The sequence below is a fragment of the Aquarana catesbeiana genome, linkage group LG08, assembly GCF_042186555.1.
Source record: "Aquarana catesbeiana isolate 2022-GZ linkage group LG08, ASM4218655v1, whole genome shotgun sequence".
NCBI lineage: Eukaryota > Metazoa > Chordata > Amphibia > Anura > Ranidae > Aquarana > Aquarana catesbeiana.
Window position 1 is genome coordinate 93570546 of NC_133331.1, and position 19173 is coordinate 93589718.

Genomic DNA, 19173 nt, shown 5'->3' on the forward strand with positions numbered 1-19173 from the left:
CTGGAATTCGGCCCGGGAGTACTACAGCCTGTCCGACAGAAGCTGACCAAACATCTGGGGCATGCCGGAAAAACAGCTGCTGATCAACATCCAAGCTGCAGCCAATTGCTTCAATTGCTGACCGGTGTGTTCTGGCGGGGGCAGTACCCCTGTCTGAACACAATAGCGCAGAGGAGAGATTGCTGTAGTAACATTGCATAGTTAATACGGCAAGCGCCACATTTTATTTTTTTCTAATTCAGCCTGCTGGGTTGAATGAAAAAAAAAAAAACTGCCTGTGTTTACCAGGCTTTATGGCTTCATAAAGAAGTGTTTCAAGACCGTGAAAACATTACAGGTTTAGAGGTTTCTCCTTGATTTGTTCTTGTTTTATCTGATCTTCATTTACTGTTCAGTTACCTCAAAGTAGCGAAAATGGTGTGAAAAAATTAAAGCATCAGCAGAAATTGTCTAGAGAACTCACACATTAATAATTCCACTAATACCTTTTCTTTCACACAGTGCATTACAAATGAACTGCGAAGCAGCAATTACACCGCTTCTCAGGATCTCCCCAATAATGTCCTGGATTTTGCGAAACTCCATCCTCTCATGGCTGAGGCAGTAAAGTCTATTGACGAGCAACCAGTTCTCATGAAGAAGAACGTCATTTATACCCAGATTTCAGCAGACAGAGTCACAGCTCTGGATAAGGAACAATATGATGTACTGTTTCTTGGCACAGGTCTGTATAATAAAACTGTTTCTTAGCAGATGGGGGGCTTTTGGGTTGGATTTCTAATATTGGTCAGAAATATGCTTTTATTATTTTTAACTATCAATAGCACATCAGAGGGTTCACTGGTAGGCCAAATAGTTTGCAGTGGCTGGACAGGGAAATAAGCTGTATGTTTTGGTTAAAATACCCTGAGTGGTTCTTATACATGGATCTGGATTATGTAAGAGAGCAAGTGTAATGATAAATGTTGTACTTATACATTGCATATACATGGTAAGCTTGCAAACAAGTGTCTGAGTTTGCAGATGCAGGGGATGCAAATATTTTTTGGTGAATTTAAAGCTGGTCATATGCTGTCAAAAGATTCCTCCATCCACACAAATGAGGTGGATGGTGGAATCCCTCCCAGCATGTCCCTTTGATAGAACTCAAATGATCAAGTTTTGTAAAGGACGAGCAGCCACACACACTGGTTGAAATTCTGCCGGTCCCCGCTGAAGCCTTTGAATTTCAGTTAGTGTATGGCCAGTTTTAAAGCCAGCCATGCATGGATCAAAATTTGTCCAGCTCAGCAAGGACTGGCAAAATTTTGATCCATGTATGGGCAGGGTGTTTTACAGAAGTCAATCTACCTATTGCCCTGCTGGAAAATTTCTGCTTGATCAGCGCTTGCGGCTATAGCTGGGAAGTCTCCCCACTGTCAGAATACAAAGACTCAGTGGGTAGGATTCCCCCATCCACCTCGAATTTGTGGATGATGGAATCAAGTCATTTATTTTTCGTTCTACCAGAATCATTTATGGACTGCCTAAGTATCTCTTGGTGTTTGATAAACTGCTGGTTAGGTGTCTGATGTTCCTCATGCTTTAATGCAGATAATGGTTGGATTCACAAGGCAGTAGTCATCAAATCCCAAGTTCATATCATAGAGGAGATCCAGGTCTTCAAAGAGTCACAGCCGATAGAGAAATTGGTTATCTCCAAGAAACAGGTACCGTCTGTGTTTTGTGTTATTGCATGTATAATTAAAGTTTTTAAAAAAAAAGAATCCTGAAGCATGTTATACAGCACAGTGCTTGTGCTGTGTAATTTGGCCCCTTCTATCACCTGAAATACCTGACTGATCCTGCCTGGTTTTGCCCTCCCCCTGTAAACTGACCACGGTATATCATAGCTGCTGAGCCCTGACACTGTGGTCAGTTTATGTGCCTCCATCATCCACAGCTCTCCTCTGTCCTCCTTTCCCCCCTCCCTCCCTGCCTGTCTGCTTCTGTGTCAATGCCTGCCCCCTCCCCTCCTGCAGCTGAAATTACTTTTAATTTCTTATATAATCATCTTTGTTTCCTAATGATATTTGCTCCTGTCTCTGTGTTTTATAGAAAAATGCCGTTTATACCTTTTTTTTTTTTTTTAGAGCGCCACTCAGCGCTCACGTGACCGGGCAGCTCTTTCCTCCTCTTGCCCCAACTGACCTCAGTGGAGGAATCTTGGCCCCGCCCGCTGCAGCTGTCAGACAGGGAGAAGAGAGAGCTGCCCGGTCACGTCATGTGATCACTGAGTGGCGCTCTGAAAACCAGTATAAATGACATTTGTTTTTATGAAACACTGAGACAGGCGCAAATATCATTAGGAGACACAGAGGATTATATGAAGATATCAGTGTGGGTTAACAACCACTTTAAAGCAAACCTGAAGGATAAGATAATTATCTGTTCCAGCAATTGGAACATAGCAGACTTTTCTTTGTGCCTACACCACAGGCCAGCTTTGTACCAATATTCATGTGAGATGTTGCTCAAGGTTACAGGTTCTGTCTTTAGCTGTTCCTTAGAATCTCCTATCTGTGACTTTACTGTCATTACTGGGCTCCATATCAAGTTGGTGAGGTTGATCTAGAACTCTAGATGGAAGTAACCTACATTCCCTCATTCAAGAAACCAGGCTGCTACAATCTTTCAACATAACAAGGAACAAATGCAGCACAGGTTGTGCAGTGTGTTAGAATATCTGCATCGGGAATAAAAAGCATTATTACCCTTTAATATTGTCATTAATGATCTTCAAACTGGTTGCATTATTTGCATTTATTGGGCCTATATAGCCTCCCAAGAGCTAAAAATGGACATTTGTTTGTGAATGGTAGTGCAAATTATGCCAGATGAATCTTAAAGTAGTGGCCAGATGAAAATGAATTGCTAATTCTCCCAAGAACAGTCAGTAGTGTGTGGTGGTCACCAGTTGCTGCTCAGCTTGAAGATTGTTGCCCAGATCCTTTATGGTAGCTCATGCTTATGGTGACCTTAAAGCGGACTTTCAGTCATTTTTTCATCTTTCCATCCATTAAATCTTCTGCCCTTGTTGTTTTAACTTTGGATAGTAAAACATTTTTTTTTCTGCCAGTAAATACCTTATACAGCCCACATCCTGTTTCTTGTCTGGTATTAAGCCAAGGCTTATGACCTCATGCACAGCTCTCTCTAACTCTCATGAAAGTTTGCCAGGAAGGGAGGGGATGAGTCATAAGAGGGCCAATGAGAGCTGGAGGGCTGCAGAGCTGGAGGTGTGTCTGTGAAAATCCAGGAAGTGAACAGGCAGCAGCTTCAGCTGCCCACAATTAAAATGGATGCAGCCAGACTCAGTGGAGGGAGATTTCTGCAGCATATTTGGCAAGTACAGAATCACAGTATATATAAAATAATATGCAAAGTGCTTGGAGGGAAGCTTCAGAATGGCAAATTATTTGAGCAGACTGCAGTTCCTCTTTAAAGAAATACTTTGCTAAGCACTATTTACAGGTATACTGAACACATATGAAAGCTCTAATGCAGTGCAACAACCTTTTCAGAAACATTTGATTCTTATGAAGTCCCCAAGAGACAATAATAACAAATAGAAATAGAAAACAAATAGGACCTATGTGCAGCATCTCTTCCAGCATGTCATAGTAGGTCCAAATGAGGAACAAAAAATAAAGCTCTGGTTCTGTGAATGAGTTGGCTTAACACCTGTGCTTTGCCATGATGATGGGGTAGAGTTAATGACCAAGCCTAATCAATGCCAGTGTACACAAAGCCGTAAATACAACATATTATTTCAGGGTCCTAAAGATCTACTAATTTGCATATAAGCAGTCTTTCACCTTCAGAAACTTGGAGATCTAAACTACTGTGCCATTTGAAACTAAAAGAAAGAGCAATAGTGACACTAAGAGAGCAGTGGTGACACTGTCACCTTATTTATGCAAGGAAAAGGAAAAATGTCTCAGAGGGCATCCCCAACCCCCAATACACACCTTACCTGTGATCCCTCAGCTCTTTGCTTATCTGAAGCCAATGCTGAAATCAGCTCTGGGGACAACCTGGGTGACCTGTGAAGTCTCTCCACTGGTCATGTAACCATGCATTAAGGTGAAAAACCTTGAGGGTTTACAACCCCTTTTAAGCAGTGTATTGGATCTACATTTTATTTGAATAATTCACAATAAAAAGACAATCGTAAATATTTTCTAATTTGATAGCATTCTCCATTGCTATAGTCACGATAATCTATGTCAAATAATAGTTTGCCAGCAATTCCAGTGTTATCTCTACAATACCTAGCTTTGCTTTCTGGCTTTGTATTCAACATTCTTTCCTAATCAACAGGTAGGATTCCAATCACAGTGCAAAATAACCTCACCCAGTCTATTGCTGATAATGAAGTAAAAGTTAAATAGCACAAAGTCCTGAGAATTGTGCCATTTTGATATATTTTCAAGAAAGGGCATGGGAAATGTTTGATATTTGCAGACTTTTTTACTTATTAATAAAAAAGCAACTCTAAGTGTGATTATCCTTAGCCAATCCAATGTTACATTTTTATCACTTTAGAGCAGTTGGAGTTGTAAAAATAGGATTTTTTCATCATACTTACCTGTAAAATCCTTTTCTTTGAGTGACAAAGAGTTAGGCTAATATTCATTACCTGCTGGGTTATACTTCATCTCCAGGTGAATGGACACTGGTAGACCAAAGGCCTTTAGACAGGAAGTGATCCCCTATATAACCCCTCCCATACAGGAAGTACTTCAGTTTTGTAGCAAGCACTGAATTTTCAAAAAAGAGGGGAGGGACCTTTGTGTCCCATGATGTACTCAAAGAAAAGGATTTTACAGGTAAGTATGACGAAAAAATCAGATTTTCTTTTTCATACATCATGGGACACAGAGTTTGGCTAATATTCATTACCTGCTGGGACATCCCAGAGCAATAGCCTTGAGGGGAAGGAGACACCCTGCCAAAGAATAGCCATCAGACCTTATAGGTAGGCCCGCAGTACACTGCCAAATCCTCGTCTGCTCGAACATCCACTTGATAAAATTTTGTGAACGTATGCACTGAAGACCAGGTAGCAGCCTAATGCCGCGTATACACGACCGGACTTTCCGGCAGAAAAGGTCCGACAGAAATCTGACGGACCTTCGAAATAGAACATGTTTCAAATCTTTCCGACGGACTCGACTCCTATCGAAAAAACATCTATATGCTAGTCCGACAGACCGAAAATGACGCAAGGGCAGCTATTGGCTACTGGCTATTGAACTTCCTTTTCTAGTCCGGTCGTACGTCATCACGTTCGAAACGATCAGACTTTGGTGGGATTGTGTGTAGGCAAGTCCGTTTTGTCGGAACTCCGTAGAAAAGTCCTTCGGAGTTCAGTCGAGAAGTCTGCTCCTGTGTACGCGGCATTACAAATCTGAGCCACAGATACCTGATGGCGAAAAGCCCAGGAGGTTCCTACACCCCTGGTAGAATGAGCTTTCACCCTAAAGGGAGGAGCTTTACGTTTCAGACCATAGGCCTGAATGACCAATTGACGGACCCAATTGACAATGGAAGCTTTGGAAGCTGCCTGCCCCATTTTGGGTTCTTTTGGTAAAACAAAAAAGGAGTCTGATCCTTGGATCTCCACAGATCTAGACAAATAAACCTTGACTGCCCGGACAACATCCAAAGAATGCAGTCGTCTCTCTTCCACCAAACGAGGCTGAGAGAAAAAAAGAAGGCAAAATAATGTCCCGATTTAAATGAAAGGCAGACACCTTTGGCAAAAAGGATGGAACAGGTCGTAACACGACCCTGAAGTGGTGAAGGATCATGTATGGTTGCCTGCACGAAAGGGCCACCAACTCTGACACCCTTCTAGCCGAGGTGATGGCCATCAGGAAGGCTAGCTTGCGTGACAGCAAGTCTAATGGAATTTCCTTGATGGTTGTTTCTATAACACAGACAGTTCAAGTCCCAAAGACACATAGGTGACCCATTGGGGGGAAGCAAGCGAGTTGCCCCCTGCATAAAGGTTCGGACCAGTGAATGGGTGGCTAAAGGCCTTTGGAAGAATACTGATAAGGCCGAAACTTGACCTCTGATTGTACTCAAAGCCAATTTGATTTCCACAGCAGACTGTAGAAAAGAGAGAATTCTCCCAATCGTGTATTTCCGAGGATGCCATTTTATGGCTTCACACCAAGCAATATAAATCCAGAACTTACGATAGATCTTCCTAGTGACAGCTTTTCTAGCATTTACTAGGGTAGACACCACTGGTCCCGAGATGCCACAGTCCTTTAACACCATGGCTTCAATAGCCATGCCATCAAATTTAGAGACTGTAAATTGGGGTGGAATATAGGACCTTGAGACAGTTGATCGAGGTGAGGTGGAAGCATCCGTGGCACATCTATTATCGGTCTCACAATCTCCGGGAACCAGGGCCTTCTGGGCCAGGCTGGTGCCACCAGAATGACTGGAACCCCCTCTCTATGAATCCTGCGCAACAAATGTGGAAGGAGAGGGATCGGAGGGAAAGCAAAAACCAGGGAGTACTGGCTCCATAGAACTACCAAGGCATTTGCTCCGATTGCCAGAGAATCTCTTGTTCAGGACACAAACTGCTGTAGCTTTTTGTTGAACCTGTATGCCAGTAGGTCGACCTCTGGCCACCCCCAACGTTGGCAAATTTCCTGGAACACCCCTGGGTGTAGGGACAATTCATCCGGGCAGATCTGCTGGCGGCTGAGATAATCTGCCTTCCAGTTTTTTACTCCTGGGATATGGACTGCCGATAGAATTGCCATATGTCCCTCTGCCCAGGCTAGTATGTAGTTCACCTCCTTCAGAGCTGAACGACTCCTGGTACCGCCTTGGTGGTTTATATAGGCCACTGCAGTGTCATTGTCGGACTGAACCCTGATAGGGCAGTCCTGAAGATCCACCATTCAGGACCATAGAACCAGACGTACTGCCCGTAATTCCAGGATGTTGATGGCCAGGATCTGTTCTGTCCTTGACCTTTTCCCTTGAGCTGTGAGCCCCTCTAGGGTCGCTCCCCAGCCTGAGAGACTAGCATCTGTAGTCAGTACTCTCCAAGTTACCAGGAGGAAGGATTTTCCCTTTCGCAAGTTCTGATCCTGCAACCACCAGTTTAGGCTTAAGCGTGCCCGAGGAGATAAGAACATTGGATAATCCAGGGCTTGTCCTCTTCTGTTCCAAGCCAACAAAATGTCTTGTGGTAAAGGCGTGGAATGGAACTGGGCATAGGGCACTGCCTCGAAGGAGGATACCATCCTCCCTAGAAGACTCATACAGAGCCGAATGGAGGGTTGTCTGGTGCCCCTTATCTGACGCACCTGATCCTTCAGGGCACAGATCCTTGCAGGCGTCAAGAATACTCTTGCTTGAACCGTATCTCAGATCAGACCTAAATACTTTAGACTTTGAGCTGGTTTCAAGGCTTTTCGGTATTTATGATTCAGCCTAAGCTTTTCAAATACCGCACTGTGCATGTTATGCTCTGTTCTAGAGCTTGTAATGAGTGATCTGTGAGCGGGAGGTTGTCCAGACACCCGAGCACCAGGATCCCTTGGGCCCTTGAAAAACCCAGTACTGGTGCTAGGAACTTTGTGAACACCCGGTGAGCTGTAGCAAGCCCGAAGGGTAGAGCCACAAACAGAAAATTACATTTCTCTACTGCAAATCGCAGGAACCTCTGGTGAGGCTGAAAGATAGGTACGTGTAAATACACGGCTTTTATATCGATGGAGGCTAAAAAGTCTCCCATCTGGAGAGAGGCTACAATTCAGCGGACAGACTCCATCCTAAAGGACTGGATTAGTAGATACTGGTCCAGGGGTCTTAGGTCCAAAAATGGGCCTTGTGTCCCCGGTTTTTGAACCATAAACAGGTTCGCTCTTTCGGATACAGGAACCTGTACAATCACTCCTTGATGCTCTAAATGATGTAGTGCCTGAAACAATAAGTCTCTTTTTGGAGGATCCGAGGGAACACTGGATCTTAGAAACCTCTGAGGGGGAACCCCCCGCAACTCCAGCTTGTAACCATGGGCTATAGTTGAGGTGATCCACTCGTCTTGAACCATTGTTCTCCAAATGTCCGCAAAGTGCAGCAGCCTTCCCCCCACCAGATAGAGTGGGGGTGTCCCCTCAAAAGGAGGGCTTGGTGCTGGCTTTAGAAGAGTTTTGGACCCTAGGCTTTTTCTGGCCCTGACCCTGAGGCTTGCCCCTGGCCCTAGCGCCCTGTTGGCAGCGAAACTGCCTTGGCGCTGAGACATTTGAGGAAGCAGTCCCTGAAGTTTTAAACGAGGGACGCCTGGTCCTTTTCTCCACAGGAAGTAGAGAACTCTTCCCTCCGGAAATCTCTTGGATATATTTGTCCAAATGATCACCAAATAAACATTCCCTCATGAAAGGGGAAACCTGCCAATAAATTTTTACAAGGAAGCTCGGCTGACCAGTTCTTAAGCCACAAAAGTCTGCGCATATGTACAGACGAGAGCCAAATGAGAAACCTGCTGCATTGAATCCTTTTAAGGCGTCAACATCAAAAACACAGAGCTCAAGGAATATCTGTCTTATTTTCAGCCAGATCATCCTCCTGGTTAGGCCTGTCAGGCCGTCTGATCTAAAACTTTATGGAATGGTAGATACCAATTGCTGCAACAGCTGGCTGAATAGCTGATCTGGCCAAAGAAAGGGAAGCTTTTAATAATGACTGCAATTTCTTGTCAACAGGGTCTTTCAAGCCCTGTGCATTATCTACCAGACATTTAAGTTGTTGTTCAAAGGAGTTGTAAACCCTCATTTAAAAAAAAAACAAACATGCCATACTTACCTCCACTGTGCAGTTAATTTTGCACAGAGAGGCCCCGGTCCTCTTCTTCTGGGGTCCCCCAGTGGCGCTGGTGGCTCCTCCCCGCATTGAGTGTCCATGTTGGAGAAGCGCTCTCCTTGGTGTACACCCGTGCAGGTGACTCTCGCATCTGTCCATTCGCACAGAATGCAGGACTCGGTCCCGCCCCCCAGCGCAGCGTCATTGGATTTGATTGACAGCAGCGGGAGCCAACTCGCAGGAACTATTGATGACATAGGTGTGCCCTTCCCTGTAGTATTAGTCCCGTTCGTCTTTTTTTAAGACATTTACCAGCCACAAAAAGAGAGTACTTGGGTGCAGTATTAACACACCTCAGAAGGGAGACCCTTTTAATAGGGCTTACCAAGCCCCTATGCAACAATCCTGCTAAGCACCTTTAGCCTGCCAAGAAACACCTGGTGACATACGTGACCCAGTTAAGAAGAAATGCACTGCTGCAAATGGCTGGTTTAGAGCCAGCTCTGTGTCCCATATCTGCCTTCTGGAAGCACCTCATGCTTGGCATACACAGCTTAAATAAGCTGGCTGTGCTCCGGAACGTTCAGTGCATGCGTGCGCACACACGTGCGCAGTCCTGGCGAATAGGGATGGCTGTATTCGCGTATGACACAAATCTTTGTACGCTTAGATAAAGTCTAGGTGTCCAGCCTCTAGCTAGCTTGACTGATTGTTACAATCACTGGGACACCCCACAATTATAAATAAAGGAGTTTTAATTACCCGTCCAGGCACAGGGAAGCTTAGAAACTAAGAGCCCAATCTTCACCTTTCACAGCGGGTTCCTGTCACTTGACGACCTTCAAGGACTGGGTACCCTTTTCATGTTTAGGGTCCACTCCCTTGGACCTGTACAGCACCCTGCAGGAATGCCTTAGCGCTGTAGTGTCCAGGATTCCACTTTGCAGGTTCCAGCGCCCGGAGGCCGCATTACAGGCAAAACCTTGCAGGATCTTAAGTCTTCTTTGCCAGGCTCGGGTACCATTTATCTAAGCATATAGAGCCTGTGTCAATTGGATCTGATCGGTCAATCCCTTGATTCATTTAAGAACCGTTTCTGGGACTAGAGACCTGGGGCTCAGAAAGCTCAAACAACCATGCCATCCACCTTGCAGACACTGGTAAAGAAAAATGAAGTACTTCCTGTATGGGGGGGTTTATATAGGGGATCACTTCCTGTCTAAAGACCTTTGGTCTACCAGTGTCCATTCACCTGGAGATGAAGTATAACCCAACAGGTAATGAATATTAGCCTAACTCTGTGTCCCATGATGTATGAAAAAGAAAGCATTTTCCACAGCAATGGACCTTTGAGCTCCAAACTTTTGTAAATTGTTAAAGCGTTTGTTAACCTAAAAAAAAAAAAATGGATCCTGTTGCAGTAAAGCATATTATACAGCACAGTGCTTGTGTCATTTGGCTCCCTGTATCACCTAAAAAACCTGGCTGATCCTGCCAGTTTCTGCCCTCCCCTTTGTAAACTGACCACGGTTTATCATGGCTGCTGAGCCCTGACACCATGGTCAGTTTACGTGCCTCCGTCATCTGCAGCCCTGCTCTCTGCTCTCTTCTGTGCTCCTGTGTCCTCCCCCCCTCCCTGCCTGTCAGCTCATACTAGGGCACCTCCTTCCTGCTAGTATCATAAGATATTTTTGTTTTTAGAATCCTCTCTGTAATATTAAATAATGTGCCCCCACTGTGTGTTTTTTTAAAAAAAAAATAAGTCGCTAAATACCCTATTCTATAGCGGCGGTCACGTGACCGGCCGTCTCTCTCCTCTTCTCCCCTCCTCCTCCTGGCTGACGTCAGTGGGGGTTTCTCGGCTCCGCCCGATTTCCTGTCAGCTTGACAGAGGAGAGAGACGGCCAGACACATGAGCGCTGCTCGGCGATATAAAATAAGTTATTTAGCGGCAGATTTTTTAGAAAACACATGCAGTGCAGCACATCATTTAATATTACAGAGAGGATGGTCGCAACAACACCAAGTGGGTTAACAACTACTTTAAGTTAATTTTAGTAAGCCACTAACAGAAGCCACTGTGCAAACACAATTTGCAATTTTTAGTTTTTGGTAATCTAGTATTTCGTCCATCTTTCTAATTTGGGAACAAATTGGACTCACGTGTGAAATTATATTTTGAAGCCATTTCTGATGGTTGCCCTTATCCACAAGCCTGTGCCATCTTTTGCACATATTGATAAATTCTTGCATTTTCACATCAAAGTGCAAATGTGAAGTATTATTTATTAGTTGGCTCCATTCAGCCAGAGTATGTTTGTAATTCCAACCAAGGAAAGGAATGAAAGACTTGCTTTTTCCACTTAAGTATTATGTCACAATTTGATTTTGAGGTTTACACAGAAGTGCATATTACTGGACATCCCTCTGCTAAGTCTTATCTGCTGTCCCTGCATGTTTTTTGGGAAGCAGAATTTTTTTTTTCCTTACCATGTGGTTCAGTTCTGTTTAGTCTCCGGTAACATAGTGGTAGGTGCTGCAGTGCAATAAAATTTTGGTTTTCATACTTTGGCTTTTAAGTGGAAGAAAATCGGAACATATAGCAAACAATCTTCACACTTTTTTTTTTTTTCTTAGTTCAGTTACAATATAACAATGTGGATCTCTTAGTCGACATAAGCAATTAATAACAGCATTTGTACATACGATTGTGAATTATGGCAGTTAAAGACATTCAGGATACATTGGGGTTGATTTAGTACCCCACAAAACCTTGCTGTCTAACTTGAATTACCTTTGCAGTAAATACAATAACCAGAAAACTAAGCTCCAACAATAAAGACAATGGGGTTGATTTACTAAAGGCAAATAGACTGTGCACTTTGCAAGTTCAGTTGCTCCAGAGCTTAGTAAATGAGCCAAAGATCTGCTGACTTTGCATCATCCAGTCATGTGCAAGCAAAAATGCTGTTTTTTTAAAATTTTCCCTGCATGTGATTGGGTATTCTTTGCAAAGTGAAGCTTCGGCTCATTTACTAAGCTCTGGAGCACATGTAGAGTGCAACTGCACTTGCATAGTGCACAGTCTATTTGCCTTTAGTAAATCAACCCCATTGTCTTTATTGTTGGAGCTTAGTTTTCTGGTTATTGTATTTACTGCAAAGGTAATTCAAGTTAGACAGCAAGGTTTTGTGAGGTACAGGGTGTTTCAGTGACACTTTGCAGAGACAGTTGACATTGTTTCTTTTTTGCTAAAACTGAAGACACTTTTTCAGTTAAAGGGGTTGTAAAGGTAATTAAAAAAAATAAAAATAAATAACAAACATGTTATACTTACCTTCACTGTGCAGCTCTTTCTGCACGGAGTGGCCCCGAACCTGCTCTTCTGGGGTCCCTCGGCGGCTGTTTCAGCTCCTCCCCGCAAGAACTAACCACCTTAATGCGAGCTTCCTCGCATGGTGGTTAGTTCTTGCGGGCGCGCTCCCGTGATACAGCCGGCGGCTATAGCCGCTCATGGTATCACTCTGCCCCGCCCCCCCGGCGCGCCGCATCATTGCATGTGATTGACAGCAGCGCGAGCCAATGGCTGCGCTGCTTTCAATCCATCCACTGTAGCCAATCAGCGGCCAGGCTGAGTGGCGAAATGGATGTCGGGAGCGAGAGGCTGACTTTTGAGGTGTCAGGTAAGTAAAACGGGGGGGCTGGGGGCGGCGGTATTGTCGGAAGTTTTTTCACCTTAATGCATAGAATGCATTAAGGTGAAAAAATTTTTACCTTTACAACCCCTTTAATATAGTAAAAAAACAACTACTATACATTCCTTTAAAAACAGCAGCATAAATCTGCTGCGTGTGGACATTTGTCTGCTGGGTTTGGTCGACCCTATGGCCTTTACAAGAGCATCTAGAACCCTTTTGGGTCTTCTTTTAATGCCAGGAAAGCAATTGTGTTGAGATGGAAGTCTCCTATTGCCCCTACTTTAGATTTTTGTAAATCTCTGGTTAATTCGGTTCTTCCACTATGGTGGAACTGAGTGTATCCACTCTGTTATATGTGACAATGTTTTTTCACTATGGTTTCTATATTTTCTTCAGTTTTTTCTTCTGTGGATATTTGACACAGGTTAAGCCCAGTTGGCTCTGTTTTGTACTTTATTTACCATTATTTACCATTAAAGTTCAAAGAGAATAAAAGAAAACAGCAGAGTAAATAAACACTATCCACGGTTTCAGTTCTTATTTTATATGGGTGTTTTTTAAGTTTTTGCTCTCTAGTCTATATCATAAAGCCTGTGAAGAGGGTTGTTTGTGGTGCCTGAGAAAGTGAGAGTGGAAGGCATGTAGAAAAGATTGAGGCACCTGGGTAGCGGAGGGGGTGGGAGAACGCATCTCCTGCGTACTGGAAAGACACATCTTGCCAAGACAGCTCTAATGTATTCCACCTAGTTTAGTCATATTGTATCCACTTCTTGTATGCACATCATGTCTTCTCTATTTCGCTGAACTTGCTGAATTGTTCTGGTTTGCTACCAAATTGTCAATTCTAAGAGCCTCTCTTAAGGCTTGTTTACTGCTTGTGTTATTTCAGTTTACATGAGCTCCAAGACTGTTTTGGAAAGGGGACAGCTTGTATTGTCTTGTCATTCTAATCATCTTGTAGTGAACTTATTGAACCCACTTTGAAATCTAAACTACCAGCAATTCTGGGCCTCCCTATTGATATTAAACGATTCAGCGGTTAATTAGATGCTGGTCACAAATGAAAGTCTTGTTCCAACAAGTTCCTAATTAAAAATTGAAATTTATGCAATGAATAGAACTTGTGTCTTGTCTTTGTCTTACAGAATAGTTTGTATATTGGAGCGCAGAGTGGAGTCCTGCAGTTACCACTGTCTGGATGTAGCCGAAGCACCTCATGCTATGACTGTATTCTGGCCCGAAACCCGTATTGTGGGTGGGATGGCAAAGTCTGTCGAGAACCTCGAACATCACAGGACATGTAAGTAATCCTGTACTAAAGGAGAAGCCCAAGTGTAAAAAATGTTATGTCTTTAGTTCTATCTAGGACTCAGATGTTCAGAGGAGTTTTAGAGTCTATAGAACTAGTTTTAATCTGATCTTTCTAAAGAGGATACCTTCTATTGTCCCTGATAGTCATACTTACACACACTAGACGGCCAGTAATGCACCAGGATATTGTGTACCCACAGGGGAGACTCACTCTATTTATCCTAGTAACCAGGGACACAGTAATGAAAAAAACATTTACAGGGGTTTTAACATTTGCCAAATCTATCCAAAACTAAAATAACATATTGACTGTAGATGCTATTTAAAGTGTTATTAAACTCACAACGGTAAAATGAGTCTGTATATGCAGTATAGCACGCTTGTTTTACTCATTGTGGAACTTAAGGGGTTAATCCTCTGCATTGTGTAAAAAGGCTGATTGATCCTGTCTTCTCCTGTCTTCCCTTCTTCCATTGTCCCTAATCCATCTCCTGATAGTACAGATCCTTTGTAGTCACTCTGCACATGCTCAGTTTGGTGTGTATTGCTAGAGTGTTTTTTTTTCTTTGAGAGGGTGCATGTGATCAGCACAGGGCCCATCAGCACTGTCCAGACAGAGGGTCAGGGGTCCTGCATAGGACAGTCAGATGAGAATGAAAAATCCTCCTACAAGCTTTAACCAGACACTGATAGAAGTCACAAAACTGCTATATACTGCTGATGAAAAAAGGTATTTAGCAGTTTATATTTGCCAAAACTATTGCATTTCCATTATATATAAAAAAATTCCGCGCTAGAAACACATATAAATGAGCAGCAGTAAACAGTGCGACAACACCAATCAGAATAAAGAAAAATTATAAACTGCGCTAAACAAAAAATATTAGGTAAGGTGGAAGTGTTGCCTACCACCAGCAAATATTGATAGAATTATGAGAAGCAATAATAAACACAGAAAAAGTCAAAATCTTCAAAGATAGCAGGATGTTCAGCTTAATTGTAGGTAACAGTCCAAAATAAGCTATGATTGCCCTTACTAGAACTTCAGTGATAATGAGCGGATGGCATAAAACCCTGCCAGGGCCTTAGGGATAATAAACCAGTCAGCACCTTCCGTTTTCAGATTAAAGTCCCCTCAATGGATGCAGGAGAAGAAACAAACAGAAAAAAACTGGCCATAGTGTAGTATATCAGATGCTTAGCATGGACAAACAAACATACCAAACACCCTGGTGAGCACACAGGAACAACCAAAAAAAAAAAAAAAGGGGAGGGAAGTGAAAAAAAACCCCACCACCGTGGCTGTAGATTGTGCTTACCGACTCACGGTGATAAGCAGGCTCTATGTCAAACTAGGAGCTGATCAGTAGTTGACAAGGAACACTGATTCGTCCACATTAGCCCGAAGTCCATACCATCAGTATACAACCCAGAATATAAATGATAAACTTTCCATGGTGAAGTACCTGGCAGTCAGGTATCCAAATTGTGATCTCAGCAATATCGCCAAACGTCTGCATCTACTTTCTCACTCTAATTCAAGTAGTTCCACTTCAATAACCTCTAGCACACCTTTGGCGATATTGCTGAGATCACAATTTGGATACCTGACTGCCAGGTACTTCACCATGGAAAGTTTATCATTTATATTCTGGGTTGTATACTGATGGTATGGACTTCGGGCTAATGTGGACGAATCAAAGTGTTCCTTGTCAACTACTGATCAGCTCCTAGTTTGACATAGAGCCTGCTTATCACCGTGAGTCGGTAAGCACAATCTACAGCCACGGTGGTGGGGTTTTTTTTCACTTCCCTCCCTTTTTTTCTTTTTTTGGTTGTTCCTGTGTGCTCACCAGGGTGTTTGGTATGTTTGTTTGTCCATGCTAAGCATCTGATATACTACACTATGGCCAGTTTTTTTCTGTTTGTTTCTTCTCCTGCATCCATTGAGGGGACTTTAATCTGAAAACGGAAGGTGCTGACTGGTTTATTATCTCTAAGGCCCTGGCAGGGTTTTATGCCATCCGCTCATTATCACTGAAGTTCTGGTAAGGGCAATCATAGCTTATTTTGGACTGTTACCTACAATTAAGCTGAACATATTGCATTTCCATGTCCTGTGTACTGTGGGAGACCAGATATAATGAATGCAGTGTCCTGGGTTTAGTAACACTTTAACTCAAACTGAAGTCAGGGCTTATGACCAGAATCTGTATTACTGACCATTATGAATCCGGTGGTTCAGCTTGAGAGCCAGGCAGTTAGCATTTTCAGAATGAGCTGTGTCCAGGCTATAGGCATTAGTATTTACTAACCCTTAAGAAGCAGTAAATGAGCCTTAATACAAGCCCTCCCTGACCTCTGTTGCTGCATGAACCGTGAAGTAATTCATCCTCAACAATCACAACAGAGACTCTGAAGCCAGGTTGCAGTCCCTTTCTAAACCATTTACTTGGCAGACTGCAAAGATGAGTTGGAATTTCACTGCTTCTGTTATATATTTTGAGGATGCATTTCTTCACAGTGCCTGCAACTATAGAGATCCGCAAGTGCTTGTTTTAAGGTTTACGTATTGCTTGTTTAGGAATATGCAAATATTTTAAATGTTCATAGCCTGGCCACAGGTTTACTTTAACATTGACAACATCTGCATTTCTGTTAGCACAGGTTGCTTTTAATGCATGCATCTCAGAAGAGCCCTATATTTCAGTTTTGAGTGGAAGGTGATGGCTTCAATCCTTCATTAGCACCTTAAACCTTCAGTTGGTTCCACTGGCAAGATTAATCCGCTCTTATCTCTGTGTGTTCCTAGTGCTGCCATTGTAATTCCTGAACAGGGATGGAACTTCTTGCTACATTCTCCATAACACAACAGCTGTAATCATTACATGGGTAGTGGGTCAGTGTGCTTCTTTTAATCATTATTCAGTGATGCTGCAAATTCATTGTTGTCAACTTATTGATAGACAACACAAATTAATGCCAAATATCTGGATGACCTAAAAGTTTTAAAGGGGACTTGAATAAACAGGGAAATCAAAATTAATTGCTGCACCACCTGCTGTTGAATTTGAGTACTGAAGTTTGACCATGGTTTATGTTAGGAAATTGCACTGTGTGATTGCAAGGTAACAATATCGAAAATGGTTCTTTAAATGAAAGGAACTCAAAAAAAGAGGGGAGATTGACACATTTTTGGAAGTATAAAGTAAGCTATTAAGGACAAATTAGATGTTTAAGTTTTTTAGAACAGGCACATCCTTTGTAAAGAAGTTTATACAAAGGTAAAGCCTGGTTTATCTGGTGACAAATGTATGGCAATGTAGGGGGAACATAGTTATCAAGTACATCAAAAAGGCAAACCTCCGGAGGCTTTAGAACTTGTAGACTAAGATAAGATGCTCGCATATCAAACAATTCAGCCCAGAAAGAGAATAATCTTGGACAAGACCAAAACATATGCAAAACATTAAGAAGAGACTTCCCCACATCAAGGACAACAAGGTTATTTCGGCAACCTTATTCAGCAAATTATGGGAGTTCATTGCCTTGTGTTACATTGACCTGGAATAAGAATGTAACAAGTGAAGTCTAGAACCTCTGATCCTACATGCTTTTTCCAGTTCAGTAATTCACCAAGATCACAGGACTGGAATTCCAAAAACAAACCATTATTGCCATTCTCATAGGTATAATTTTAAATATCAAAAGGCAATCAAGCCACCACTTCTCATTGACAACTATTATATGTTTCAACTTTGCTTGGCCTTCAGCACATTTTGAAGCTTGACAAAAGAAATAGAGGCACATAGCTCTAACACCAGCCATAGGCATGCAATAACAATCATCTTATCTGGCCAAGAGTCAATTGCAATGTTGGACACACACCAACTAAGCACTTGGAGGGGACAGTCCAACCTGATCGCTATGAGCACCTTGCTTGTTGCGGTCCTTATTCAGTCGGCAACACTTGTACCATTCATATAACTACATTTAAACATACAGCCACCTGATTGCTGTCATATGTCTATGACTAACTTTATACTCTCCTGTATATACCTCTATAGCAGGGGTAGGCAACCTCAGCCCTCCAGCTGTTTTGAAAACTACAAGTCCCATGAGACATTGCAAGACACTTACAGTCACAGGCATGACTCCTAGAGGCAGAGGCATGATGGGATTTGTAGTTTCACCATAGCTAGAGGGCTGAGGTTGCCTACCCCTGCTCTATAGAGTACATGGAATGAAGTAATGCAAAAATAAATTCCTTTACTTTGTGATCGCATTGAGAGTTTTTTTTACCACCTCTCTCTATCAATGTATGCAGGTTTATATTTTTTATTAAAGGAAATGTGGTTTTGTGCATATTTATTATGGTCTGGACCAATGAGTGAAAAAGTCAAGAGTGACTTATCCATAATCAGACAGCTCAGTCTGAGCTTCCAGTCAGACAAACTGAGCCTCAAAATAGACAATGTTTTTTTGGCTAAACCAGAGTGCCCTGTGATTCCCATGTCATCGTTATTACAAATCAACCTTTATTTGCAAAGTAAATATTGTGTGTGTAAATTGTATAAATGGATACAAGGCAATAGTTTAAAAAATGTATAAACTTAGAAGAAAAACCCCATAAAACTAGTTATAGTTTCCCTTTACCTACTATGGTTTTTTTAAGTTCAGTGGAAAAAGGTTAATGTGTAATACCCTACCCAATTAGCAAAACATCTACTTAATTAATCAAAGTGGTATGTCAGATGTATCTGCAGGACTTCATTATTTATCGAAGAGGCGTTATAATACTTTTTTTTGTGTTGAAAAGTGTTCAGGCCTTCCTAAGAGTGAAATATTGCTTTTCCTTTCCTCAATACATTTTAAATTCTGATTTTGTTGCAGCCTGTGATTGTCATCACACTTTACAGCTAGAATTGTTGTTTTTGGCTACTTGCAGGGTACGGATGACGCAGGATATGCAGAATGGTAACGGAGGATGTTTAAACAACACAGACCAGGGTAATTGCTCTGTTTATTTTACAACATCAGCCTTGTATGCTAGTGATAAAGTAGTACTTTATGAGCATACATGTAGTGAGAAAGTAATTTTGTAAAATAGTAGGAGGAAATTGAAGGAAAATATTTTCTTTAGAATGAAAAAAATTATTAGTTTATTCAAAGTCAAAACCTGAGTCCGATTTTTAGTGACATCTGTGCCTCTGCTAGGGAGATTGTACTAGAATTTGATAGGGAGTGCAAAATTTTAGGGTTGTCATTGGAATATGCAGTA

The 19173-nt window shown here is 42.4% G+C and overlaps 1 protein-coding gene across 2 annotated transcripts in view; it reads left to right on the forward strand.

The window, feature by feature from the left end:
* SEMA4G (semaphorin 4G) overlaps positions 1 to 19173 on the forward strand; it is a 309056-nt gene that overhangs the window by 267104 nt on the left and 22779 nt on the right. For both annotated transcript variants that reach the window (XM_073596158.1, XM_073596157.1), the window contains exons 11-14: positions 502 to 724; positions 1594 to 1709; positions 13727 to 13881; positions 18841 to 18902. In XM_073596158.1, coding sequence (XP_073452259.1) covers positions 502 to 724; positions 1594 to 1709; positions 13727 to 13881; positions 18841 to 18902 — 556 coding nt within the window. The remainder of the gene's footprint in view (positions 1 to 501; positions 725 to 1593; positions 1710 to 13726; positions 13882 to 18840; positions 18903 to 19173) is intronic.